This window comes from Nematostella vectensis, chromosome 5 (genome assembly GCF_932526225.1).
Source record: "Nematostella vectensis chromosome 5, jaNemVect1.1, whole genome shotgun sequence".
Taxonomy (NCBI): domain Eukaryota; kingdom Metazoa; phylum Cnidaria; class Anthozoa; order Actiniaria; family Edwardsiidae; genus Nematostella; species Nematostella vectensis.
The window spans coordinates 17,443,554-17,470,813 of record NC_064038.1 but is presented as its reverse complement, the minus strand read 5'-3'; the positions used below and the strand labels follow the sequence as shown (position 1 = coordinate 17,470,813).

Genomic DNA, 27,260 nt, shown 5'->3' with positions numbered 1-27,260 from the left:
GCATACCATACAGCATGTTCATTTCTTTCTGCTATTGGCAAGAGGTTTGCCGGCACAGGACTGCAAGATATCCTTATAGAAAGCGGAATCGTTGCGACTGGTTCAGTTCCAGGTGTCCTGCAGGGCCGGCACTACAATCGTGCAGTTCAAACTCACAAGGTATGTCATTAAACAGTACATTGTGTGTAAATAAAGCAATACTATGGGAATAACTTACATCTTAACCCAAATGCTAGCCCTTCCTGACACTCATCCCGAGGCACACGCCATGCTGTCACAGGGAGACTTTGGAGTACAACGTAATGCTACACACGGGTTTACACAAGTTTCTGTTGACCACATTATCGAACAGACACTTAACCGAAATACAAAAACAAAGGGTGGCATTGTGGGGTTTATCCTGAAGAAGGGAGCTGTGCAAAGATGGGTACTAACGGCGCACATGATAGCGCAATTCGTCGATCGATGCAGGGAGATGGCCGGATGCCATGAGAAAAGCAGGAATCACAAAGAACATGGGGCTAAACGAATGATGAAAGACGAAGAGGACGTGCGGAATACCATGGAAGTCATCCGTCATTGGAGGAATCCGTTTGAGCCATCGGATGAGCTTGTGAGCACAGGCTCCGTAGCCAGCCAGCACAGAGCTTACAAAAGACCACCTCGAGGCAAAGAAGAAAAGGCGAGAAGCCTTGGCTCTATTCAATGCAAATAGACTGTCAAAAAGCCAAAAGAAAGATTTCAGTAGGAGACAAGGGCTTGGCGATACAAGCGGACAGAAATCTTTTTGCCAGATTACTTGTTATTGGTCAGAGTCGCCAAATTGACCCGAGAGATCTCCTCACTCACGAGCCCGGGCCAGTGCCCTGGTCCTTAGCATCATTTGATGGATCCCTCGCTAACACTAATAAGTCTGCCCTTGCATCTCTACTGGAGAAGGAAGTAGAAGTAACGCATTGCCCCCGGAAGCATTGGGTTTCATTATAGATGCCATGGCAATGATACGAAGTCTGAAGGCGCCGGATCGCTTTGCTGATCTTGCAGAGCTAGTCTTAGCTACGATATTGAAGCAGGCGGGAGAAGCAACTAGAATCGACTCTGTTGCTGACCCGTACCTGCAAGTGTCGATCAAGAATGCTGAGCGAGAGCGACGTGGCAAGGTTGGATTTGTGGTCCAGATAGCCCACAGCAGCTATGCCCTCGACAATGGGAGAAATTCCTTTCCAATGGTAAAAACAAGGAAAACCTGCTAGAGTTCCTCACAAATGAATGGGCCACAAACCGGATATGCGAGCAAATTAGAAGGGCACTCCTTGTACGTTGCCTACCGAGAGACATGCAGAAAGATTTTTGTTGTTCAAGGAGATATGTCTTCTTGTGAGGTCGCGGAGTTATTTAGCAACCAGGAGGAGGCTCGAATACACGATACACGAATGTTTCTGCATGTGGCGCACGCATCCCAAGATTGCCATTCTCCCATCATCATCATATGATCATCTGATACTACTAGTGTAAATGAAACAAGGTACAAACTTTTCTGAAAAAAATCGAAAGCTCCAGTCCCATCAGCTGCCCCCAACAAGCTCTGCTCTCCGTATGCATACAAGACGTGCAAACTACCAGGCCTACATTTGGAAGAATGCACTGAAAGCGAGGATCGAGGGTCAAAATCGAGAGGGCCAAGGCTGGAAGTGCAGTGATGATGGCCTCCAATCGCTCCTGCCCCAGAAGCGGTATTGCAGCTATTGTGCTGTGGATGCAAAGGCAATTGCAGTGCTCGAAAATGCTCTTGCGTCAGAAATAACCTGAACTGAACAGATGGCTGCTCCTGTACAGAATGTGAGAACTGTGGTCAGATGCAGTCAGATACTGAAGACTCAGATAGTGATGATGATGATGTTTAAGGAAGTAAATCATCATAGATATTAAGGTGTCTCCTCATATTGTATAAATTGTGTCTAATATGATTGAAACAAGTCAAGATAATCCAAAAGTGTGTGTATTGATCACATTCAGACAAATGCAGTCCTTAAATACCCAAAGACCCTAGTTTCAGCCAATATCGTTGTCATGGCAACAGCAATTCCACATATTAAAGATATTTCATTGTCTTTGCATCTTGTGTTTTGAAATTCATAAATTGGATCAGTTTCATTTGACTTATCATTTTATTTATAGAATTGTGCTTATTTTTGTTGGGACCATTACATCCCATAATAGGTCCATCCACAAGTAAAGGATCATAATTCAAGCCATGACGTCAGTCTATAAAATTCATTCGAATTTCTGAGCACTATAACAATGTCTGTAATAGCTTGGGATGGAATGGTTCCACAGAAGATTCTTATTAAGTTTTTATAAATAGTAAAAGTGGTCAAAAAGTGTACACATCGTCATAGTCGTTCAAGTAGGGTGAACCCAGTTTCGGCTAGTTTTTTTAGGAACCAGTGGAACTATCCCATAAACGAAAATCTAGCTGTTAAACTATCAACAGGTGGGATATCTTGATTACATGTTCCACGAACCTTTGGAGCCTTTGGCCATGCAAAAAATCACTTTCACTTCACTCATGATTCAACCATGTGCTTCAGTATGCTTGCCGAGGTTTTAATCTTTTCAAAATATCCATCAAATTGAGGTAGTTTAAAAATGAAAGAGTCCACAAAATCAAAAGAACTGTCCCTAATCCAAATAGCACCAGTATAAATATCTTTTGGAGGAACCTTTTACAGATCATAAAACATCAGTTGACATGAAAAAGCCTGATCAATTGAGGATGTTGTTTTGCCTTTCTTTAATACAAAAAAACATTAAAGTCATAGTATCCCCAACTTGTTTGTTTTGTTACTGTAATGTATGTAATGCAACACTGTCACGCCATGGCACGTGAGTGAGAGCACGCTCGGAGGAAGGTTGAGAATACACAGTGATTTAGTTGTTTTTTATGTGTCTTGTTTTTATAAGGTTCCTATACGTAAATACAGGGTTTCTATACCCAGAGAACGATAAAGTTTCGTTAAAGAGTTAAAGAGAAGAAAAGCACCCATACATGACAATATACATGGTTCGACAACAAGACTTAGATTACGATTTGCATCATATGCCTTGGTAGATCAAAGTTGACATTAGATTGCTGCCAAGAGTTTTCTCCTCATTATGGAGATCAATTTTTTGATGGGGTATTTAAAAGTTCATTGTTAAACTTGTGTTATTCATTAAAGGAAATATTTGTTTGCAAATATAATTTTTTATGCTTTATTTCGAGCACTGTTTAGTAGCATGTATGTTATGTAATATTATTTGTGGTCGCGTGTCAGCACCATGTCTGTTGTTAGGAGGACAAAGAAGGGGGTCAATTAATTGTGCATTATCTCATACACGTGACTGCTTAGCAAGGATCACTTGGCTTCTGTAACTCGTTGAGAACAGAAGTGTTTTTTGAGTGTGCCACCATATTCGGAGGTTAGTTGACCTTGTATTATCATTCTCTGTTCGAATTGCTATCAAGTTATAGGTGATTCGAACTTTCATATTTCTGATTTGTCAGAAATTTCGTTTGTTGTCGTAAATCTCGGGCTGTTTAGGCATTACTCGCGGCGCATCTCAGCACGCACGTGGCGGCTGAGTATTGTTTAGTCATGGCAGGTAGTGCCCCTAAGGTCCTTATTTTAGGTCATTCCTTCGTTCGGCGTTTAAAAAGTGATATTTCTTTGCGTTTTGGTCATCGGGTAAGCAAGGATTTTAAACTACGTGGACCCGCGACGGTTTGCTTGCACGGCGTTGGCGGGCGGACCGTGAGCAAACTTCGCAGCTACGATCTGCATGTAGTCAGGAGTTTCAGTCCTGATGTGGTCATATTGGAAATCGGAACCAATGACCTTACTTTTTTAAGTCCCGAGGGGTGGGCTCAGCTATAGAAGAGCTCGTGGGGGTACTTTTGGATGAATATGAAGTGCGTGTCGTTTGTGTGTGTCATGTCATTCCGCGTGGCCTGTCACACCGCGACCATGGTATTTTCTTTCAGCGCGCTCAAATTCTAAACCATTATGTCGCTGTGGTACTGGGATTATTTCCTAATGTTTTTTTTGCTGGTTTCATCGCCCATTTTCACATCCTTCGAAGGATTTTTACGCGGCTGATGGCGTGCATGTAAATCACGCCGGGCAGTATTTGCTTTACCGCAGTTACAGAGGCGCCATTTTGAAAGCTTTGTCTTTTCTTTAAGCTTATATTTCCGGTACCGCTTTAGCGTATACTCAAAGTAATATTTTACTAGTCCTGGACAAGTTTTCGGTTAATTGCCGATAGGCAGTCACCAAACCTTTATTAACCGTTGTGTGCATGGAGCGTTTGTTTTGCTTCATTTTTGTTCACGGGATGATCCGGCGGGCCGTTTCGCGGGCCATTTCGCGGGGGCTAGCCCGCTGGTTTTTGAGGAGGTGTTTCTTTGTTTGATATAGACTCACCTTCCGTTTTTTGGTGTTTTATCCACCTTGTTTATACGGATTCGTCCCCGTGCAACACATTTCTTATGTGGCAATTTAGGGGAGTCAATGCGTCGACCTTGCGTCTGACAGACTTTCTCTTTGCCAAATTTTCTGTTACGGTTGTTGGTCCAGGACTGGTAAAATATGCTTTGTGGAATTGAGTAACAATTTTCCTTTGAGTTGTTTCATTATTATTTGTTTTTCACTCCACATTAATTGAATTTTCTTTCTTTTTATTTGGACTTATTGCAATGAGTTCTGCAGCCCTAAGCGTTCCAGGCGTTTAGCAGCCAGACAGGTTGGGGGACCCAAACGTGGTAGAACTAACCGAAACGCTGCAGCAGATGCTCCAGTCAGGGAGACGGACATCACCCCTCGGGAGGACAGAACACCCCAGTTCGGGGGGCGGAAACGGGCCAGGACCAGAATAACCCAGACCAACGACTCCGATGTACCAGACATCCAGTCAAACAACACCCCTCAGGAGAAGGACTCGTCGAATGCTCAAGACGAGATACACCAGACCCCTCAATCCCAGGTTCAGATCCCTGAGAGTGTGATTCAAGAGGTGGTGCAGCGGGTAACTGCAGAGTTGTCCAAGCAGCTTCTACCCTGTCCATCAACATCAGCTCAACACCAGGTAGCTCATAACAGTCGTCCAAGTGAAGTGAGTGTGGAGGAGGCTATTGCCGCAGCACGAGCAGCTCACACCGGCCAACCTGCGATGCAAGGTACAGGTCCTGCTGCCATGCCAGGTAACCTCTTCTCCTCTCCCAGTTTGCCGGTAGATGGCAGGGTATCCGATAAGTTGAAAGCCAAAATTTGGCAAAATGAATTTGTCGAGTTTGGGCTGCTGCTGGCCAATCCCATCCTAGAAGGGAAATACCAGCTTACTCTCTCAGCCTCCCAAAATGGGTCCATGCCAGCGTTAAACGTTGAGCCAGTCAGTAAAACCAAAAAATATTTAAGCATAGAGAATTGGTTATCATATTTCCATATTTTTGTGGGTGTGGGTGAGACCCATTCAGGACCTTGCCAGCCGGGGACATGATTGGAGGTATTACGATGAGAAATTTAGGTTTTTGCGCCAGCGTCAGCCAAGTGCTCACCCCTGGCAAAACACGCACTGGGAGCTCTGGCTCCGGTCACAGTGACCTGTCCTACCTTCTTCAGCTAAACCGCAGCAGGAGGAGAGCCGGAATTTGAGGGGGAACAGTCTTGTCAAGGGATATTGCTATCGATTTAGTAGGGGTAACCCATGTTCAAGTGACTGTGGTTACAAACACAAGTGCCATAAGTGTGATGGCGAGGGGCCAGTACTTTTCGTGCCCCTAAGAGAACCTCCAATCCGTCCCCGGCTGCAAGGCCCCAGGCTAAACCACAACAACCAAGGTCTTGGGCTACCCACTCCTGTCAGTGCTGATAGGTTGGCCTCGTTATTGGTAGGTTATGATGCTGTTAAGGTTTCTATTCTTTTCAACGGTTTTCATTTTGGTTTTGCTTTGCACTACGAGGGCAGTCGTGAGTCGGCAGTTTCTGGTAACTTGTTGTCCACCAAGGACAATCCTGAGGCCGTAGATCAAAAACTTGTAAAAGAATTGCAAGCTGGGCGTTTAGCCGGACCTTTCGTCACTCCACCCTCACCCCTTTCAGGGTTTAGCCCCTAGGTTTGGTACCCAAGAAGTTGCCTGGGGACTGAATGATGGCATTTAATCATTTCCAAGATTAAGGCTGCAGGACGGGGGTGTTTCTTGACTAAAACCGACATCAAAAATGCCTTTAGAATTATTCCTATCCGACCTCAGGATTATAATTTACTTGGTATGCAATGGAAAGGGTTTTACTATCATGATCGTTGCATGCCCATGGGCTGTTCTAGCTCTTGCAAAACATTTGAGATATTCAGCACTGCCTTGGAGTGGATAGCTTTGGAGAAATTGCAAATACCACAGGTAGTCCACCGACTAGATGATTTTCTTTTCATTTCCCCAAGTCAACACTTGGATGTCATGTATTTGAATTTAATTTTGGATGTTTGTAATTATTTGGGGGTCCCAATAGCCCCTGAAAAGACACTTGGGCCTTCCACTACATTATCCTTTGCTGGAATTGAACTAGATACTATACTGTTTGCAGCACGGCTGCCTGTAGACAAGATTCAGAAGTGTTTAGATACCATCTCTAAATTTCTGACTAGGAGGAAAGTCATATTGAGGGAACTACAGTCTTTGAATGGCCTACTGAACTTTGCATGTTCAGTGATGGTCCCAGGCCGTGCATTTCTTAGGAGACTTATCGATTTGACAATAGGCATCAATTCGCCTTTGCATTACATTGGGTTTAGCTTTTCATGCCTTCTTACGAGTTGGGGAGATAACCACCTCCTCGGGTAACAAAGGTAATCCTCTTCTTGCTATCCATCAAATACCAAAATGGTCAATGAACAAAAGGAAATTGTAGCTCTTAAGCTTACCTTTGGTAATTTTAAGCATAGTTACAATCAGCACCCATTTTCAATCGAAGTCTCGCGAAGGAATGATGTTTGTCCGGTACAACATATTATGAAGTATTTATCTCTCCGGGGTAGTGGGCCAGGACCTACTTTTATTTCTGAGGATGCTTCTCCTGTACCTAGATCAGAATTTACGGACAGGCTTTCAGTTGCCATTAAATCATGTGGGTTGGACCCCTCCAGATACAAGGGCCATAGTTTCAGAATAGGGCTGCTTCTAATGCTGCAGATGCTGGCATGTCCGATGCGCAGATTAGGGCCTTAGGCCGCTGGAAATCAAATGCATTTCTTAAATATATTCGCATCCAATCAATGTCCTCAACTGTTTAGAACAAGAAGGCAACTTGCAGGGGGTGTTGTCCTTCACTCTTGGCCCTGAACTGATTCTTTGTCTCGCAAGGGCAGCGGAGATAACATTTCAGGGTCAAGAGTACATTAACATTTTCAACTTGGTATCTTGCTAGCAAAGGCGGCAGGTTTAATGCTGCATACCTTTTACGCAACTTGCAAGGGCAGTTGCCATTCATTCTTGGCTCTGAAGTGGGGCCTTGTCTAGCAAGGGCAGCGGGGTTCTCTATTTCAGAGCCAATGATTTGTCAATAACAGTTGGATTATAGTTATAAATAAGGTTGTTTTTTCTAAGTATGTGCTGTTTTTCCTTTGGGTGGGGCTAGCATCATGTTTGTGATGCTTTTGGCGTTTTGTTGCCCTCACCTTTACTGGGCTAAGATAATTGAAAAATATTGTAAATATAAAGTGAAAAAATAATTATATTAAATACGGCTTTGAGCGTGGCCAATTAAGTCCATACAATGGTGTGGTCTACATTGATCGGGGTTGGGCCCAGTAAACTAGCTTCAGGAAAAGCAGCATTTTACCTTTTAATTGCGAGAGAGAAAAGCATAAATCAATATTTTACAGTATATTACCAGCCCCAATCAGGGACGTGGAGAAAATCTGGATAAGACGAAAAAGAATAGAGGATGAGAGTGTCACAACACCCAGCGAAAAGTGAGCCAGAAGATCAGGCTCAGGCTAGATTCTCTCCAATAGCACCTTACTTAATACTTGTGGTATTCTACTGATAGAACAAACAAAAACTAATAACATCGTAATATCAACAATACATCATCTACAGTAGTTACAGTTTATTGTTATGCTTGCGTTATTTATTTATTTTTACAGTATACCACCAACCCCAATCAGAGACGGGAAAGACAATGTGGGGAAGACAAAAAAGAATAGAGGATCAGAGTGTCACAACACCCAGCGAAAAGTGAGCCCGAGGTTCCGGCTCAGAGCCTTCAGAACACCCGAGAGAAAAGGCGACGGGGGATTAGGCACTGCTCAAAGCTGGAGCCAGCATAATTGCATTTCGAATATTTATCATAGAATGCAGTTTATAATAATAAATATAATAATAAACATTAGAGTTTTAAAAATGATAATAAATAATCATGATAAGAGCAAGATAATTCTTTTATATTATTATAAAAAAATCCTGTCATAGTAAAACTAAATTACTAAAGTAATGTGTCAGTGTACTATCCTTGTTATGAGCTCTGGACAATAAACTTCTTAATGTAAAAAAAACTGTGTGTGCGTGCGTGTGTGTTTTTTTTTTTTTCAAAAACAAGGAAGAATGTTGAAATACAGAAAAAAAGGATGACATTTCTTTTTTATAGATATCTATTTTTAAAACTTATAAAGAAAAACAGCAAAGATGAAAGTGTAAACGTAATTAGAAGAGAAACATTTCAAGTGAAAATCATGTAACCTACACACAATGGCAAAATATGCAGTAATAAAATCGCGAAACCGGCCTTTCCATGTGACAAATAACATGGATCTGAAGGGTGGTATCACAAAATCCAAGGTGTCGTCCATGACACATTTGGCATTGAGATGACAGGATGGTAAGCATGATACTCCATGTAAGAAAAAGGCCTGTGTACTGTAAGGTCACAGAGAGTTCACTAAATTACACTCAGTTCCTTCCCACAAAAGTGCCAGGACTTATCTAAACTAGGACATATCAAAACTGCTTATATTCATTTTTTTACATAAAAACTGTATGTCAACCACACAACAGGTACAGCAACTTGCTTAGGCTCCACTTGACTTTTGTTCATTTCTTTCCCACTCAGAAAAAAAAGCGTTTACAATAGTCAACCTTTACAGATCTAAGCAAACAAGAAACAATCCTGGAGCTCCGGAGAAGAAGACGTCAACTCTATACTTCAGTTGCATACAGTACCAGCTGATTTAAATAGACTTGATCATGTAAGACCAACCAAGAGAAAGGACATTTTTCTATGATATTTTATGTTATTGAGAAACATTTTCTCACAGAAGTTGTGTGAATTATTATTATTATTATTATCATTATAATTATTACTATTATATCACAGTGTTTTACCATAAACAATAAATTGCAATTAAATTGCATTATTCTCAATTTATGAAAGCGCAGGATAATTGGAATAGTGATGCTTTCTATTTTTCACATAACATTTTCAACCTTTCATCCTGTACCAGAGCTAACAGTTCAACCACTATTTAACAAGAATAAAAGAAAATAGAAATTGTTTACAAATGTCAGCAAGGAAATTATTATGAGCATTGGAAAAGATGATTTGTGAAGCTGGAAACGCAATTTTCCCTTTCGTAAACCATCGTTGCCATTTGGAATGGTCGTTGTCATTTTAAGAACGGTCGTTGCCATTTAAAACAGTCGTTGTCATTTTAGCCCATTTATGATGTCATACTTGTATCTCCGGCGATCGGAAAACGCTCCGAGACATCACGCGCGAGTGCCTTTGGGTTCCCTGTGGTACAAGAGCCCCGCACGTGAGTTTTGTGTTTACAATAAGGCGGAACAAGAAGCATCCACGTGCGAACAACAACAACGCGATCCTCCCCCTACAATGCATTCGATTCGGAAACCAACCGGCTGGAACGCATTTTACCAGTCAGTTGCGGTAAGTTAATAGTTCTAATAGCAATCCGTGAAATAAAATATCTGCAATTTAGAAAGTCCATACCAGTAAACTCTCTCACAGTGGTGGGAGTCTCAAAATTTCGGCCATGTCGCAAGTCTATTTTTAAAAAAAAGGTATACAATTTCTATACTCTCCCTCATTTGCTCTATCTCTTCGGCTTTCTCGTAAATTTACTGACTGTACATTATTTAACCATATTTCCAACACGATTTCTCTCGGAGTCTGGTTGACAGAAAATGTAAACTATCCAACAACCTACTGCGAATCTTTGGAATTCTTTTTTAAGTCACTTTAGAGGTTATTGTTTTTGCTGTCTTTAGCCAGATGTACAGAAACAGCTGAGTGATGGGGCAGGAATCGGAAAAATTTCCACGGTCGTTGGCAGAATGTGGAAAAAATTGCCTGCGGACAGAAGAAAGGTTTGTCCTTGGAATGAAAGATCAAAGTTCAACTATCCACTCTTTTCTATTTTCTTTGTTTTCTATTGCACCCCACCTTGGGGGAGGGTGGGGAAAATGTGGGGCATTTTCTTGTGGATTCAGGTATTCAGCTGACTATTTTTTACCCTTCATAATATTATAATACAAAATTGTTAGATCATTTTGAAGTTTGATAGGTTTCCCACAGTCTGTAGTGTTTAGAACATTTGTGAAGTGAAATCTAGAGTTTGCTCTTGGTTCGCTCATACAAATTTTTAAATTTCACTTTGCAGTTTGTTCTACAACATCCCTCCATTAACTATGATGACCATGAGCTAGCATATTGTATGGTAGTTGTATTAAAAAGCTTATGTTATTTATTGTTTCAACAGTACTGGAAGGACAAGGCACAAAGCATAAGAGAGGATCTTGACACAGGCATGGCAACGAAGAATAAGTGTGCTTCTTGTCAAACAGAATTTTCCAGAAGCAAAGATCTTAAGTATCATGAAAAAGGATGTCATCCATGCGTTTGCAATGAATGTAATGAAACATTCGACCATGAAAACAAGTTAAGAAGACACATCAACAAAAAGCATGCGGCAAGCTTGAAGTGTGGGGACTGCGGAAAGACTTTTGCAGAGAAAAGAAACCTCATTAGGCACAGCAAGTCCCATCAGTAGTCCTCTCCGAAAGGGAAAATTGCGCTGGAAACAGGCAGTGGTCACAATCTATGGAGTACATATAGAACACTGGCCATTTAAGCAAAAATTGAAAATCCATTATCAAAGCTACATTTCTGGAGGAATTTATGGAACAGACTGTACCTGTAAAGCAGATGATGTTTTGGAGATGATCTCTATGCAGGTTGACGCGAAGGGGGCTCTTGGTGTGTGAGATTGACAGGTGGTGTGTCATGATGCAGTCTCTCAATCTGCAAAGAGTGTAAAATAGAGGCACCCCAATGTGAAATCTGTAAGTGTGCTGGGCATCATGGCTTTACATTTGCCAACAGCCTAAAAGAACTAGCCAAAACTCCAAGCTAAATCATTAAACAGTAGCATCAACAACTCCAACAAATACTTCCGTACACATCTTCGGTCGTTCGATAATAAAAACAGAAATTGATGCAGAAATTGCACTGTTAAAGGTCACAATTATTTAAAAATTTAAAATCATACGAAATTACCTCTGTGACCATACCATGTCTGTTGAATAAGAAAACAAGGGGCAAAATTTTCAAACTACAAACTACACTGGCTTGTGGAAAAGTTACGACGCTACCTTACTAAGGAGGTCGAGCTTTCATTCCCAAACAAATTCGGGCTTTTCATTTTAAAAGCACACCCACCTTAGCCTTTTCATCGATTCAGCGTCTCCCAACGGCTTATTCAAATGGCTGGGTTTAGTGAAAAACATGTTTCTCGAACTTGGTCGGTGGGCTTTGTCATTCAAAGTACGCTTAAAAAGATGCCAGCCTCAATTTACTCACATCTCCTTCTTCGCTAGCTAATAAACGCGGAAAAGCTGAGTAAGCTTATTTGAAGGAACGAGAACTAAAGAACTCCATTCGCACTTCGTTCGGATGGCGCGAAAACCTCCTGAGCCCTTATGGGTAGACCAAGACCCCCTCGGGCACAGGAAGCCCGCCTGGGAAGATAACCGCTGTCTAGGTAATCGCAGGCGATATTTAACCAGAATAGCGGAATAAATTTTTTATGTCTACACATATGACACATTTTCGTAACAATATCAATCGCGCTATAAATAGGAGGAATACATTCTGCCATGCTCCCTTGTTTAAACGCGCATTTTCGCAGTATCACAACTTTTCCCGCAATTATTGTTAAGCTTAACACATTGTGCACTGCATTTATGTGTAGATTATGGCTACTTATCAGATACCTGCCCCTCAACCTTTGTGTACTATGCGGGGGATGTAGTGGAAAACTGGAAAGACTTCGAGAACTCGTGGGACTATTACGCCATAGCAACTGTCCTTAGATCAAAATTTCCTACAGACGCAGGGAAAGACATAGTGGCTGCTAGACTGTGTACAGTGATGGGGCCGGACTGTAAGAAGATCATGAATTCTTTACCAGGTCTCTCCATCGAGGACAAGAAAGACCCAAAGAAAATCATTCAAGAGCTTAGAAAGCATTGACCGCATCGTTATCGGCACCTCGGATGAAAGCGAAAGGGAGCGGCTTCTGCGAGAGAGACCTGTTCCAGACCTTGCTAGGGCAGTAGAGAGTTTACGAGCCGCAGAGATTTCAAGAGCTCACAAGCAAGTGATAAGTGGGAAACCAGAACCTGAACCTATCCACCACACAGACAAAGAGCGCAACAATCCTGCAAAGAAAAGGGGTGCTCCCAGAGGCCAGGCAACAAAGGCAATGGCCAACAGAGAGTTCCTGGCGCTGGTAAATACACACAACCCCCAGAAAACCAGCAGCAGATTCCGCGTTGCCGCTGGTGTGGAAGATAGTCAAATCACCTCCGAAAAGACTGCCCCGCCAAGACTATCCAGTGTCATAACTGTCAGAAGACTGGTCATTTCGCAACAGTGTGCCAATCAGCTAAGCAAGTCCATGAAGTGGATGACGACGAGGACAGCCACTTTGACACCTTCTACACGATGGGCGAAGTAAACTCTATCAGCGAGAACTTCTGGTCAGTGGAACTGCTTGTCAATGGGAATGCAAGCGACTTCAAACTGGACAGCGGGTCCAAGGTGACAGTCGTCAGCGACCAAACACCTTGGATCAAAGGTATGCAACTCGAGGAAGTTAAGACTGAGTTCCGAGGTCCCGGTGGAGTAAAACTGTCTCACCTTATGAAAGGGCAGATCCCGAACGCAACATTTCAAGCCGGCGATAAGGCGCAACACGAGAATGTCTATGTCATGGGTAACCAGAGGAACAACCTCTTGTCCAAATGCGGCACCCGAAGTAAATAACATGGAAAAGGTGGTAAACTTTAGGGAAGAATTTCCTAAGCTCTTCGAGGGCCTTGGCATGATGAAAGAGCCCTACAAGATGCCGCTGTAAGAAGACGCAGTACCTGTCTGTACATTCCACGCCGTATACCACATCCATTGTTACCCAAGGTAAAACAGAAGCTAGACGGAATGGTCGCCCAGGGGGTCATATCACCTGTAACCACCCCTAGTGACTGGTGCTCCGGGATGGTCAATGCCCCCAAGAGGAATGGAGACGTCAGACCTCACCTCACTTAACAAGGCTGTGAAGAGGGAGATCTACCCAATGGCAAGCGTAGATAAAAATCTCGCAAAGCTAAAAGACAGCCAGATCTTCTCGAAGCTCGATGCCAACTCTGGTTTCTGGCAGATCCCCCTCCAGCACCTTTGTGACGCCCTTTGGTCGGTTCTGCTTCAATCGTATCCGATTCGGGATAAGCTCTGCCCCAGAAGTCTTTCAACGTACCATGTCTAGGACACTGGAAGGTTTATAAGGCGTCGAATGTCACATGGACGATGTCTTGATCCATGGAGCAACGCAAGAAGTTCACGACGAACGTGTACGTCTAGTCCTCGAACATCTCCTCAAGGCTGGAATCACGTTGAATGAGAAATGTAAATTTCCAAAGCACAAGATTAAGTTTCTTGAACACATCTTATCCGAGAAAGGAGTTGAAGCTGACCCAGAGAAGAACATAGAACCAGACGTGAAGTATGCTCAGGGGGTCCACCAAAATGCAGCGGGCGCCCTTGTCACGTGCCCCGACAAGCAAGCCAACGCTGGAGGATTTAAAGCTTGTCGAGGAAGTTGAGCAGCAAAGTGAGTCGGTCTTAATGTCAATGCCTGCGACAGAGCAGCGGTTGGACGAAATGAAGGCCGCTCAAGATAGTGATGCATTATGCAAGCAAGTGAAGACCTATTGTCGAGACGGATGGCCGCTGAAGGCCACCTAATGGCCCCTAATGGCCTGTCATTTCCTGAGAAGCCCGTCCCGTCTTGGCACTGACCTGTTTGAGCTAGACCGAAAGAAGAGAAAGAGCTCCGAAGCATATCATTGTCTGCGGTTATCAAAGTCCTACGGGACCTCTTTGCTAAACACGGAATGCTTCAAGTCATCATGTCCGACCATGGTCCCCAATATGCAAGCCAGGAGTTCAGTGACTTTGCCAGAGAATGGGGTATTAATCACACAACCTCTTCACCAAATTACCCCCAGGCTAACGGTGAGGTTGAGCGAGCGGTCGAAACAGCTAAAAACATCCTAAAAAAAAATTGCAGACCCACACCTCGGCTTACTTGCCTACCGATCAGATCCTCTAGGGAATGGCTTGACACCTAGTGAAATTCTGATGAACCGGAAGCTCAGGACCAAACTTCCAGCACCCCCTGAATGCAACCCACAGAATCGACAAAGAAATGATGAAGGCTAAAGAGGAGGCATATAGGGAGGCCTACACAAGAAGTAACAACTCGCGTCATGGGGTTGTATCACTCCCAGCCCTGGAGGAAGGAGATAAAGTGCACGTCAGAGAAGGAAGATTTGGAGAAGTACAAGAGAAGCTAAGCAATCCCAGGTCCTGCCAGGTTCTCACAGATGCAGGCTCCAGTGTCCGCCGAAACAGACGCCATCTTATCCACCTAGGAGAGAAGACCGACGAGGCTACCAAGAGCTTGGCCAACGACCCACTACCAGCCGCCAATGGCGGAGATGCAGCCCCATCAGAGAAACATCAAGTCCTAGCCGCTTGTCCAGTTGATACATCCCCAATCCAGACGTTACACCAGTTCGTAAGTCAGGCCGACTGGTAGGATCGAACAAGCGGCCAGATCATGTTTATTATTAGAGAAGGTAGTTTAGAAAGTGAGAGAACACGTTTGTTACTATTTGTTTGTTATAAAGTTTACTGTTGAACCACCCTAGTGTAAACTTGAAGGGAGGTATTGTATGACTGGCCATATTTGTAAGACGTCCTGTGACGTCATGGGCTTGAGTTGGAGAAATAAAGAAGACTCGCACTTACAACAACAGACACAAGATAAATGGCAATAATAGAGGGGAAGAGATAAGCTTTTTAAAACTTTAAAAAGTTATTTTCTGAAATAATAGTACAAATTGTCCAACATTTGTAAGGACCTTGACATTTAAAACCAGAAAATAAAAAACTTATCAGTATTAATAAGATGAATAGTCGAAATAAAACGTGGCCCATTGACTACAATTATATGTCAAATTGCTTTTCTACCCCTTGATTATCTAGAAGGGGAAAGTTCAATGCAACCAACAATCACAAAAAAATAAAGTCTTAGGATTCATAATTTCACTGTTTTCGAATGAAAAACAACAGTTTGTGTACTCAGTAAATAAAGTTTACTTAATAAAGAATCTGTAAACAGAATAAAATAATACGGTAGCTGTTATTTTCATGCCATTTTTGGCAAATTTGTACCAGATTTGATGTTCCTGCCGAGCTTTTTTCTCGTCAACGTCAGGAAGCAAATGAGTGAAAATCGATATTTTTCCCATCCCACGATTCCGCTGGTTTCCGGTTAATCTTTTTTTACGTTGCCTTACCGCCCCTGATAACATGAGCCGAAAAATCCCCAGAAAATACATTCGAACCACCCCGCGTATCCCCCGCACTGGAGTTTTGTACCTGCGATCAATGATGAAGGTAGTGAGAGATTGTGTGACAACTAACTTTCCTTTTGAAAATAAAACTAACAGAAATCCATTTACATGGAGTTTATAATACACGAACAGATCACATACACAACAACCGACGACTTGTTTAACCGATACACTACGACCAACGACTTGTTTAACCGATACACTACGACCAACGACTCAAACGATACGCTACAACCAGCGACTTGCTTAACCGATACACCACAACACAACGACTTTATTAATCGATACACAACAACCAGCGACTTGTTTATTAGATACACTACGACCAACGACTTGTTTAATCGATACACTACGACCAACGTGTTTAACCGGTACACTGCAATCAACCACTTGTTTATCCGATACACCACAACAAACGACTTGTTTAATCGATACGCTTCAATCGAATTGTTTAATCGATACACCACAACCAACAACTTTTTTAATCGATACACCACAACCAACGACTTGTTTAATCGATACGCTTCGACCGACTTGTTTAATCGATACACCACAACCGACAACTTGTAACTTCGAGAGACACACTTCGGGTAACGACAATACTGGTGAAATACTGGCAAAATGCTGGAAATGATGAAGAATCGATTTCTAGATATAACGAGAGGACTTCGAAGAGAAAAGCTACCTTTCGCCTAGGAATTACGCAAGAATAACCCAGGAATTAGTTTGCTTTTCGATGTTGCTACTGTATTTGGTACAGTGTATCTGCTCGAATTCCTTTTTGCAAGAAAAAAGGTTTAATAAATTGAGACAATTGTTTTACATGTCGCCGCTTCTGGGTCGTCAAGAGGCGGAAGTATGGTCTCAAAATGGCGGGGGGATGTGGCTCCCATAACTTAACATTTCAGTCCGAAGGGGAAGGGAGAGGCTGGATCTTCTTTAATCCTCCACTATCGTCGACCTCACTCCTCTAGTTTCCTGCGCAGTTGTGCGATGTTCATTTCTAGCTTACAAGCCTCGTCTGCCCAGTGTCGGCTTCTGCTGTTGGCCTCTTGTAACTGCCGCTTTAGGCGAGTCATCTGGGCGTGGTTGCGCTTCTATAACGTCAACAACACCAGTTGATTTCATAGGTTAAAATGCACACGTTTTGATTCTTTCTATTCTTTCTAGCAACTTTGTTATGGTCCTAGACAGAAAATCATCTACGTACCCACGGAACAAAAACGAGATTAGCACAAAATCAAGTGTAACCTCTGCTTTTATTACATACAACAAACAACTGTGAAGACTCCACAAGTTACCGATGCCATCGAAGAGTTCATCGGACAAAAACAAACATACGTTCTGTACAAAAAATACTTGTAATGCAACAAAAGAAAAGCAATAAACCAGGTCAGGATGATGCGCATGCGCCTTTTGTCATCCCACCAAGATACCAAGTATCCAAGCAAGATACCAAGTATCCAAGCAAGATGCCAAGTATCCCAGCAAGATACCAAGTATCCTAGCAAGATACCAAGTATCCTAGCAAGAAACCAAGTATCCAAGCAAGATATCAAGTATCCTAGCAAGATACCAAGTATCCCAGCAAGGTACCAAGTATCCTAGCAAGATACCAAGTATCCTAGCAAGATACCAAGTATCCAAGCAAGATACCAAATATCCTAGCAAGATTTCAAGTATCCTAGCAAGATACCAAGTATCCCAGCAAGATACCAAGTATCTAAGCAAGATACCAAGTATCCTAGCAAGATACCAAGTATCCAAGCGAGATATCAAGTATCCCAGCAAGATATCAAGTATCCTAGCAAGATACCAAGTATCCTAGCAAGATACCAAGTATCCAAGCAAGATACCAAATATCCAAGCAAGATGCCAAGTATCCCAGCAAGATACCAAGTATCCAAGCGAAATACCAAATATCCCAGCAAGATACCAAGAATCCTAGCAAGATACAAAGTATCCTAGCAAGATACCAAGTATCCTAGCAAGATACCAAGTATCCTAGCAAGAAACCAAGTATCCAAGCAAGATATCAAGTATCCTAGCAAGATACCAAGTATCCCAGCAAGGTACCAAGTATCCAAGCAAGATATCAAGTATCCAAGCAAGATACCAAGTATCCTAGCAAGATACCAAGTATCCCAGCAAGATACTAAGTATCCCAGCAAGATACCAAGTATCCTAGCAAGATACCAAGTATCCAAGCAAGATACCAAGTATCTAAGCAAGATACCAAGTATCCCAGCAAGATATCAAGTATCCTAGCAAGATACCAAGATACCTAGCAAGATACCAAGTATCCTAGCAAGATGCCAAGTATCCTAGCAAGATACCAAGTATCCTAGCAAGATACCAAGTATTCCAGCAAGGTACCAAGTATCCTAGCAAGATACCAAGTATCCCAGCAAGATACCAAGTATCCTAGCAAGATACCAAGATACCTAGCAAGATACCAAGTATCCAAGCAAGATACCAAGTATCCTAGCAAGATACCAAGTATCCCAGCAAGGTACCAAGTATCCAAGCAAGATATCAAGTATCCAAGCAAGATACCAAGTATCCTAGCAAGATACCAAGTATCCAAGCAAGATACCAAGTATCCAAGCAAGATACCAAGTATCTAAGCAAGATACCAAGTATCCAAGCAAGATACCAAGTATCCCAGCAAGATATCAAGTATCCTAGCAAGATACCAAGATACCTAGCAAGATACCAAGTATCCCAGCAAGATGCCAAGTATCCTAGCGAAATACCAAATATCCCAGCAAGATACCAAGAATCCTAGCAAGATACAAAGTATCTTAGCAAGATACCAAGTATCCTAGCAAGATACCAAGTATCCTAGCAAGAAACCAAGTATCCAAGCAAGATATCAAGTATCCTAGCAAGATACCAAGTATCCCAGCAAAGTACCAAGTATCCAAGCAAGATATCAAGTATCCTAGCAAGATACCAAGTATCCAAGCAAGATACCAAATATCCAAGCAAGATGCCAAGTATCCCAGCAAGATACCAAGTATCCAAGCGAAATAACAAATATCCCAGCAAGATACCAAGTATCCTAGCAAGATACAAAGTATCCTAGCAAGATACCAAGTATCCTAGCAAAAAACCAAGTATCCAAGCAAGATATCAAGTATCCTAGAAAGATACCAAGTATCCCAGCAAGGTACCAAGTATCCAAGCAAGATATCAAGTATCCAAGCAAGATATCAAGTATCCTAGCAAGATACCAAGTATCCCAGCAAGGTACCAAGTATCCTAGCAAGATTTCAAGTATCCTAGCAAGATACCAAGTATCTAAGCAAGATACCAAGTATCTAAGCAAGATACCAAGTATCCTAGCAAGATACCAAGTATCCAAGCGAGATATCAAGTATCCCAGCAAGATATCAAGTATCCTAGCAAGATACCAAGTATCCTAGCAAGATACCAAGTATCCAAGCAAGATACCAAATATCCAAGCAAGATGCCAAGTATCCAAGCAAGATACCAAGTATCCAAGCAAGATGCCAAGTATCCCAGCAAGATACCAAGTATTCTAGCAAGATACCAAGTATCCTAGCAAGAAACCAAGTATCCAAGCAAGATATCAAGTATCCTAGCAAGATACCAAGTATCCCAGCAAGGTACCAAGTATCCTAGCAAGATACCAAGTATCCTAGCAAGATACCAAGTATCCAAGCAAGATACCAAATATCCTAGCAAGATTTCAAGTATCCTAGCAAGATACCAAGTATCCCAGCAAGATACCAAGTATCTAAGCAAGATACCAAGTATCCTAGCAAGATACCAAGTATCCAAGCGAGATATCAAGTATCCCAGCAAGATATCAAGTATCCTAGCAAGATACCAAGTATCCTAGCAAGATACCAAGTATCCAAGCAAGATACCAAATATCCAAGCAAGATGCCAAGTATCCCAGCAAGATACCAAGTATCCAAGCGAAATACCAAATATCCCAGCAAGATACCAAGAATCCTAGCAAGATACAAAGTATCCTAGCAAGATACCAAGTATCCTAGCAAGATACCAAGTATCCTAGCAAGAAACCAAGTATCCAAGCAAGATATCAAGTATCCTAGCAAGATACCAAGTATCCCAGCAAGGTACCAAGTATCCAAGCAAGATATCAAGTATCCAAGCAAGATACCAAGTATCCTAGCAAGATACCAAGTATCCCAGCAAGATACCAAGTATCCCAGCAAGATACCAAGTATCCTAGCAAGATACCAAGTATCCAAGCAAGATACCAAGTATCTAAGCAAGATACCAAGTATCCAAGCAAGATACCAAGTATCCCAGCAAGATATCAAGTATCCTAGCAAGATACCAAGATACCTAGCAAGATACCAAGTATCCTAGCAAGATGCCAAGTATCCTAGCAAGATACCAAGTATCCTAGCAAGATACCAAGTATTCCAGCAAGGTACCAAGTATCCTAGCAAGATACCAAGTATCCCAGCAAGATACCAAGTATCCTAGCAAGATACCAAGATACCTAGCAAGATACCAAGTATCCAAGCAAGATACCAAGTATCCTAGCAAGATACCAAGTATCCCAGCAAGGTACCAAGTATCCAAGCAAGATATCAAGTATCCAAGCAAGATACCAAGTATCCTAGCAAGATACCAAGTATCCAAGCAAGATACCAAGTATCCAAGCAAGATACCAAGTATCTAAGCAAGATACCAAGTATCCAAGCAAGATACCAAGTATCCCAGCAAGATATCAAGTATCCTAGCAAGATACCAAGATACCTAGCAAGATACCAAGTATCCCAGCAAGATACCAAGTATCCTAGCAAGATACCCAGAATCCAAGCAAGATACCAAGTATCCAAGCAAGATACCAAGTTTCCTAGCAAAATGCCAAGTATCCTAGCGAAATACCAAATATCCCAGCAAGATACCAAGAATCCTAGCAAGATACCAAGTATCCTAGCAAGATACCAAGTATCCTAGCAAGAAACCAAGTATCCAAGCAAGATATCAAGTATCCTAGCAAGATACCAAGTATCCCAGCAAGGTACCAAGTATCCAAGCAAGATATCAAGTATCCTAGCAAGATACCAAGTATCCAAGCAAGATACCAAATATCCAAGCAAGATGCCAAGTATCCCAGCAAGATACCAAGTATCCAAGCAAGATACCAAGAATCCTAGCAAGATACAAAGTATCCTAGCAAGATACCAAGTATCCTAGCAAGATACCAAGTATCCTAGCAAGAAACCAAGTATCCAAGCAAGATATCAAGTATCCTAGCAAGATACCAAGTATCCCAGCAAGGTACCAAGTATCCAAGCAAGATATCAAGTATCCAAGCAAGATACCAAGTATCCTAGCAAGATACCAAGTATCCCAGCAAGATACCAAGTATCCCAGCAAGATACCAAGTATCCTAGCAAGATACCAAGTATCCAAGCAAGATACCAAGTATCTAAGCAAGATACCAAGTATCCAAGCAAGATACCAAGTATTCCAGCAAGGTACCAAGTATCCAAGCAAGATACCAAGTATCCCAGCAAGATATCAAGTATCCTAGCAAGATACCAAGATACCTAGCAAGATACCAAGTATCCTAGCAAGATACCAAGTATCCTAGCAAGATACCAAGTATCCTAGCAAGAAACCAAGTATCCAAGCAAGATATCAAGTATCCTAGCAAGATACCAAGTATCCCAGCAAGGTACCAAGTATCCAAGCAAGATATCAAGTATCCTAGCAAGATACCAAGTATCCTAGCAAGATACCAAGTATCCCAGCAAGATACCAAGTATCCCAGCAAGATACCAAGTATCCTAGCAAGATACCAAGTATCCAAGCAAGATACCAAGTATCTAAGCAAGATACCAAGTATCCAAGCAAGATACCAAGTATCCCAGCAAGATATCAAGTATCCTAGCAAGATACCAAGATACCTAGCAAGATACCAAGTATCCTAGCAAGATGCCAAGTATCCTAGCAAGATACCAAGTATCCTAGCAAGATACCAAGTATTCCAGCAAGGTACCAAGTATCCTAGCAAGATACCAAGTATCCCAGCAAGATACCAAGTATCCTAGCAAGATACCAAGATACCTAGCAAGATACCAAGTATCCAAGCAAGATACCAAGTATCCTAGCAAGATACCAAGTATCCCAGCAAGGTACCAAGTATCCAAGCAAGATATCAAGTATCCAAGCAAGATACCAAGTATCCTAGCAAGATACCAAGTATCCAAGCAAGATACCAAGTATCCAAGCAAGATACCAAGTATCTAAGCAAGATACCAAGTATCCAAGCAAGATACCAAGTATCCCAGCAAGATATCAAGTATCCTAGCAAGATACCAAGATACCTAGCAAGATACCAAGTATCCCAGCAAGATACCAAGTATCCTAGCAAGATACCCAGAATCCAAGCAAGATACCAAGTATCCAAGCAAGATACCAAGTATCCTAGCAAGATACCAAGTATCCTAGCAAGATACCAAGTATCCTAGCAAGATGCCAAGTATCCTAGCAAGATACCAAGTATCCAAGTAAGATATCAAGTATTTAAGCAAGATACCAAGTATCCTAGCAAGAAACCAAGTATCCAAGCAAGATATCAAGTATCCAAGCAAGATACCAAGTATCCAAGCAAGATACCAAGTATCCCAGCAAGATACCAAGTATCCCAGCAAGATACCAAGTATCCCAGCAAGATACCAAGTATCCAAGCAAGATACCAAGTATCTAAGCAAGATACCAAGTATCCAAGCAAGATATCAAGTATCCAAGCAAGATACCAAGTATCCTAGCAAGATACCAAGTATCCCAGCAAGATACCAAGTATCCCAGCAAGATACCAAGTATCCTAGCAAGATACCAAGTATCCAAGCAAGATACCAAGTATCTAAGCAAGATACCAAGTATCCAAGCAAGATACCAAGTATCCCAGCAAGATACCAAGAATCCTAGCAAGATACAAAGTATCTTAGCAAGATACCAAGTATCCTAGCAAGATACCAAGTATCCTAGCAAGAAATCAAGTATCCAAGCAAGATATCAAGTATCCTAGCAAGATACCAAGTATCCCAGCAAGGTACCAAGTATCCAAGCAAGATATCAAGTATCCTAGCAAGATACCAAGTATCCAAGCAAGATACCAAATATCCAAGCAAGATGCCAAGTATCCCAGCAAGATACCAAGTATCCAAGCAAGATACCAAGAATCCTAGCAAGATACAAAGTATCCTAGCAAGATACCAAGTATCCTAGCAAGATACCAAGTATCCTAGCAAGAAACCAAGTATCCAAGCAAGATATCAAGTATCCTAGCAAGATACCAAGTATCCCAGCAAGGTACCAAGTATCCAAGCAAGATATCAAGTATCCAAGCAAGATACCAAGTATCCTAGCAAGATACCAAGTATCCCAGCAAGATACCAAGTATCCCAGCAAGATACCAAGTATCCTAGCAAGATACCAAGTATCCAAGCAAGATACCAAGTATCTAAGCAAGATACCAAGTATCCAAGCAAGATACCAAGTATCCCAGCAAGATATCAAGTATCCTAGCAAGATACCAAGATACCTAGCAAGATACCAAGTATCCTAGCAAGATACCAAGTATCCTAGCAAGATACCAAGTATCCTAGCAAGAAACCAAGTATCCAAGCAAGATATCAAGTATCCTAGCAAGATACCAAGTATCCCAGCAAGGTACCAAGTATCCAAGCAAGATATCAAGTATCCTAGCAAGATACCAAGTATCCTAGCAAGATACCAAGTATCCCAGCAAGATACCAAGTATCCCAGCAAGATACCAAGTATCCTAGCAAGATACCAAGTATCCAAGCAAGATACCAAGTATCTAAGCAAGATACCAAGTATCCAAGCAAGATACCAAGTATCCCAGCAAGATATCAAGTATCCTAGCAAGATACCAAGATACCTAGCAAGATACCAAGTATCCTAGCAAGATGCCAAGTATCCTAGCAAGATACCAAGTATCCTAGCAAGATACCAAGTATTCCAGCAAGGTACCAAGTATCCTAGCAAGATACCAAGTATCCCAGCAAGATACCAAGTATCCTAGCAAGATACCAAGATACCTAGCAAGATACCAAGTATCCAAGCAAGATACCAAGTATCCTAGCAAGATACCAAGTATCCCAGCAAGATATCAAGTATCCTAGCAAGATACCAAGATACCTAGCAAGATACCAAGTATCCCAGCAAGATACCAAGTATCCTAGCAAGATACCCAGAATCCAAGCAAGATACCAAGTATCCAAGCAAGATACCAAGTATCCTAGCAAGATACCAAGTATCCTAGCAAGATACCAAGTATCCTAGCAAGATGCCAAGTATCCTAGCAAGATACCAAGTATCCAAGTAAGATATCAAGTATTTAAGCAAGATACCAAGTATCCTAGCAAGAAACCAAGTATCCAAGCAAGATATCAAGTATCCAAGCAAGATACCAAGTATCGAAGCAAGATACCAAGTATCCCAGCAAGATACCAAGTATCCCAGCAAGATACCAAGTATCCCAGCAAGATACCAAGTATCCTAGCAAGATACCAAGTATCCAAGCAAGATACCAAGTATCTAAGCAAGATACCAAGTATCCAAGCAAGATATCAAGTATCCAAGCAAGATACCAAGTATCCTAGCAAGATACCAAGTATCCCAGCAAGATACCAAGTATCCCAGCAAGATACCAAGTATCCTAGCAAGATACCAAGTATCCAAGCAAGATACCAAGTATCTAAGCAAGATGCCAAGTATCCAAGCAAGATACCAAGTATCCCAGCAAGATATCAAGTATCCTAGCAAGATACCAAGATACCTAGCAAGATACCAAGTATCCCAGCAAGATACCAAGTATCCTAGCAAGATACCCAGAATCCAAGCAAGATACCAAGTATCCTAGCAAGATACCAAGTATCCTAGTAAGATGCCAAGTATCCTAGCAAGATACCAAGTATTCCAGCAAGGTACCAAGTATCCTAGCAAGATACCAAGTATCCCAGCAAGATATCAAGTATCCTAGCAAGATACCAAGATACCTAGCAAGATACCAAGTATCCAAGCAAGATACCAAGTATCCTAGCAAGATACCAAGTATCTAAGCAAGATACCAAGTATTTAGCAAGATGCCAAGTATCCCAGCAAGATACCAAGTATCCAAGCGAAATACCAAATATCCCAGCAAGATACCAAGAATCCTAGCAAGATACAAAGTATCCTAGCAAGATACCAAGTATCCTAGCAAGATACCAAGTATCCTAGCAAGAAACCAAGTATCCAAGCAAGATATCAAGTATCCTAGCAAGATACCAAGTATCCCAGCAAGGTACCAAGTATCCAAGCAAGATATCAAGTATCCAAGCAAGATACCAAGTATCCTAGCAAGATACCAAGTATCCCAGCAAGATACCAAGTATCCCAGCAAGATACCAAGTATCCTAGCAAGATACCAAGTATCCAAGCAAGATACCAAGTATCTAAGCAAGATACCAAGTATCCAAGCAAGATACCAAGTATCCCAGCAAGATATCAAGTATCCTAGCAAGATACCAAGATACCTAGCAAGATACCAAGTATGCTAGCAAGATGCCAAGTATCCTAGCAAGATACCAAGTATCCTAGCAAGATACCAAGTATTCCAGCAAGGTACCAAGTATCCTAGCAAGATACCAAGTATCCCAGCAAGATATCAAGTATCCTAGCAAGATACCAAGATACCTAGCAAGATACCAAGTATCCAAGCAAGATACCAAGTATCCTAGCAAGATACCCAGAATCCAAGCAAGATACCAAGTATCCAAGCAAGATACCAAGTATCCTAGCAAGATACCAAGTATCCTAGCAAGATACCAAGTATCCTAGCAAGATGCCAAGTATCCAAGCAAGATATCAAGTATCCAAGCAAGATACCAAGTATCCTAGCAAGATACCAAGTATCCCAGCAAGATACCAAGTATCCCAGCAAGATACCAAGTATCCTAGCAAGATACCAAGTATCCAAGCAAGATACCAAGTATCTAAGCAAGATACCAAGTATCCAAGCAAGATACCAAGTATCCCAGCAAGATATCAAGTATCCTAGCAAGATACCAAGATACCTAGCAAGATACCAAGTATCCTAGCAAGATACCAAGTATCCTAGCAAGATACCAAGTATCCTAGCAAGAAACCAAGTATCCAAGCAAGATATCAAGTATCCTAGCAAGATACCAAGTATCCCAGCAAGGTACCAAGTATCCAAGCAAGATATCAAGTATCCTAGCAAGATACCAAGTATCCTAGCAAGATACCAAGTATCCCAGCAAGATACCAAGTATCCCAGCAAGATACCAAGTATCCTAGCAAGATACCAAGTATCCAAGCAAGATACCAAGTATCTAAGCAAGATACCAAGTATCCAAGCAAGATACCAAGTATCCCAGCAAGATATCAAGTATCCTAGCAAGATACCAAGATACCTAGCAAGATACCAAGTATCCTAGCAAGATGCCAAGTATCCTAGCAAGATACCAAGTATCCTAGCAAGATACCAAGTATTCCAGCAAGGTACCAAGTATCCTAGCAAGATACCAAGTATCCCAGCAAGATACCAAGTATCCTAGCAAGATACCAAGATACCTAGCAAGATACCAAGTATCCAAGCAAGATACCAACTATCCTACCAAGATACCAAGTATCCCAGCAAGATATCAAGTATCCTAGCAAGATACCAAGATACCTAGCAAGATACCAAGTATCCCAGCAAGATACCAAGTATCCTAGCAAGATACCCAGAATCCAAGCAAGATACCAAGTATCCAAGCAAGATACCAAGTATCCTAGCAAGATACCAAGTATCCTAGCAAGGTACCAAGTATCCTAGCAAGATGCCAAGTATCCTAGCAAGATACCAAGTATCCAAGTAAGATATCAAGTATTTAAGCAAGATACCAAGTATCCTAGCAAGAAACCAAGTATCCAAGCAAGATACCAAGTATCTAAGCAAGATACCAAGTATCCAAGCAAGATACCAAGTATCCCAGCAAGATATCAAGTATCCTAGCAAGATACCAAGATACCTAGCAAGATACCAAGTATCCTAGCAAGATGCCAAGTATCCTAGCAAGATACCAAGTATCCTAGCAAGATACCAAGTATTCCAGCAAGGTACCAAGTATCCTAGCAAGATACCAAGTATCCCAGCAAGATACCAAGTATCCTAGCAAGATACCAAGATACCTAGCAA

General features: G+C 41.8%; 3 protein-coding genes and 1 long non-coding RNA gene across 4 annotated transcripts in view; 2 read left to right on the top strand and 2 right to left on the bottom strand.

Annotated features, from left to right (window-relative positions):
* The first annotated feature begins 992 nt into the window (after positions 1 to 992).
* On the top strand, positions 993 to 7,740 carry LOC116611648. The gene is made up of 2 exons (XM_032372064.2): positions 993 to 1,229; positions 4,708 to 7,740. Exons 1-2 carry the CDS (start codon positions 993 to 995, stop codon positions 5,536 to 5,538), a joined length of 1,068 nt encoding a protein of 355 aa, XP_032227955.1. The 3' UTR covers positions 5,539 to 7,740.
* Positions 7,741 to 9,778: 2,038 nt separating this feature from the next.
* On the top strand, positions 9,779 to 11,103 carry LOC116611654 (zinc finger protein 287). The gene is made up of 3 exons (XM_032372072.2): positions 9,779 to 9,980; positions 10,322 to 10,420; positions 10,813 to 11,103. Exons 1-3 carry the CDS (start codon positions 9,927 to 9,929, stop codon positions 11,101 to 11,103), a joined length of 444 nt encoding a protein of 147 aa, XP_032227963.1. The 5' UTR covers positions 9,779 to 9,926.
* On the bottom strand, positions 10,484 to 12,315 carry LOC116611656. The gene is made up of 2 exons (XR_004293600.2): positions 11,772 to 12,315; positions 10,484 to 11,354 (listed from the first exon to the last, which is right to left on the bottom strand). It is a non-coding gene; the product is annotated as an uncharacterized LOC116611656 (long non-coding RNA).
* Positions 12,316 to 16,807: 4,492 nt separating this feature from the next.
* LOC116611644 (leucine-rich repeat and coiled-coil domain-containing protein 1) overlaps positions 16,808 to 27,260 on the bottom strand; it is a 36,224-nt gene continuing 25,771 nt past the window's right edge. The window contains exon 8 of the mRNA XM_032372062.2: positions 16,808 to 17,127. Coding sequence (XP_032227953.1) covers positions 16,993 to 17,127 — 135 coding nt within the window. The 3' untranslated portion in view covers positions 16,808 to 16,992. The remainder of the gene's footprint in view (positions 17,128 to 27,260) is intronic.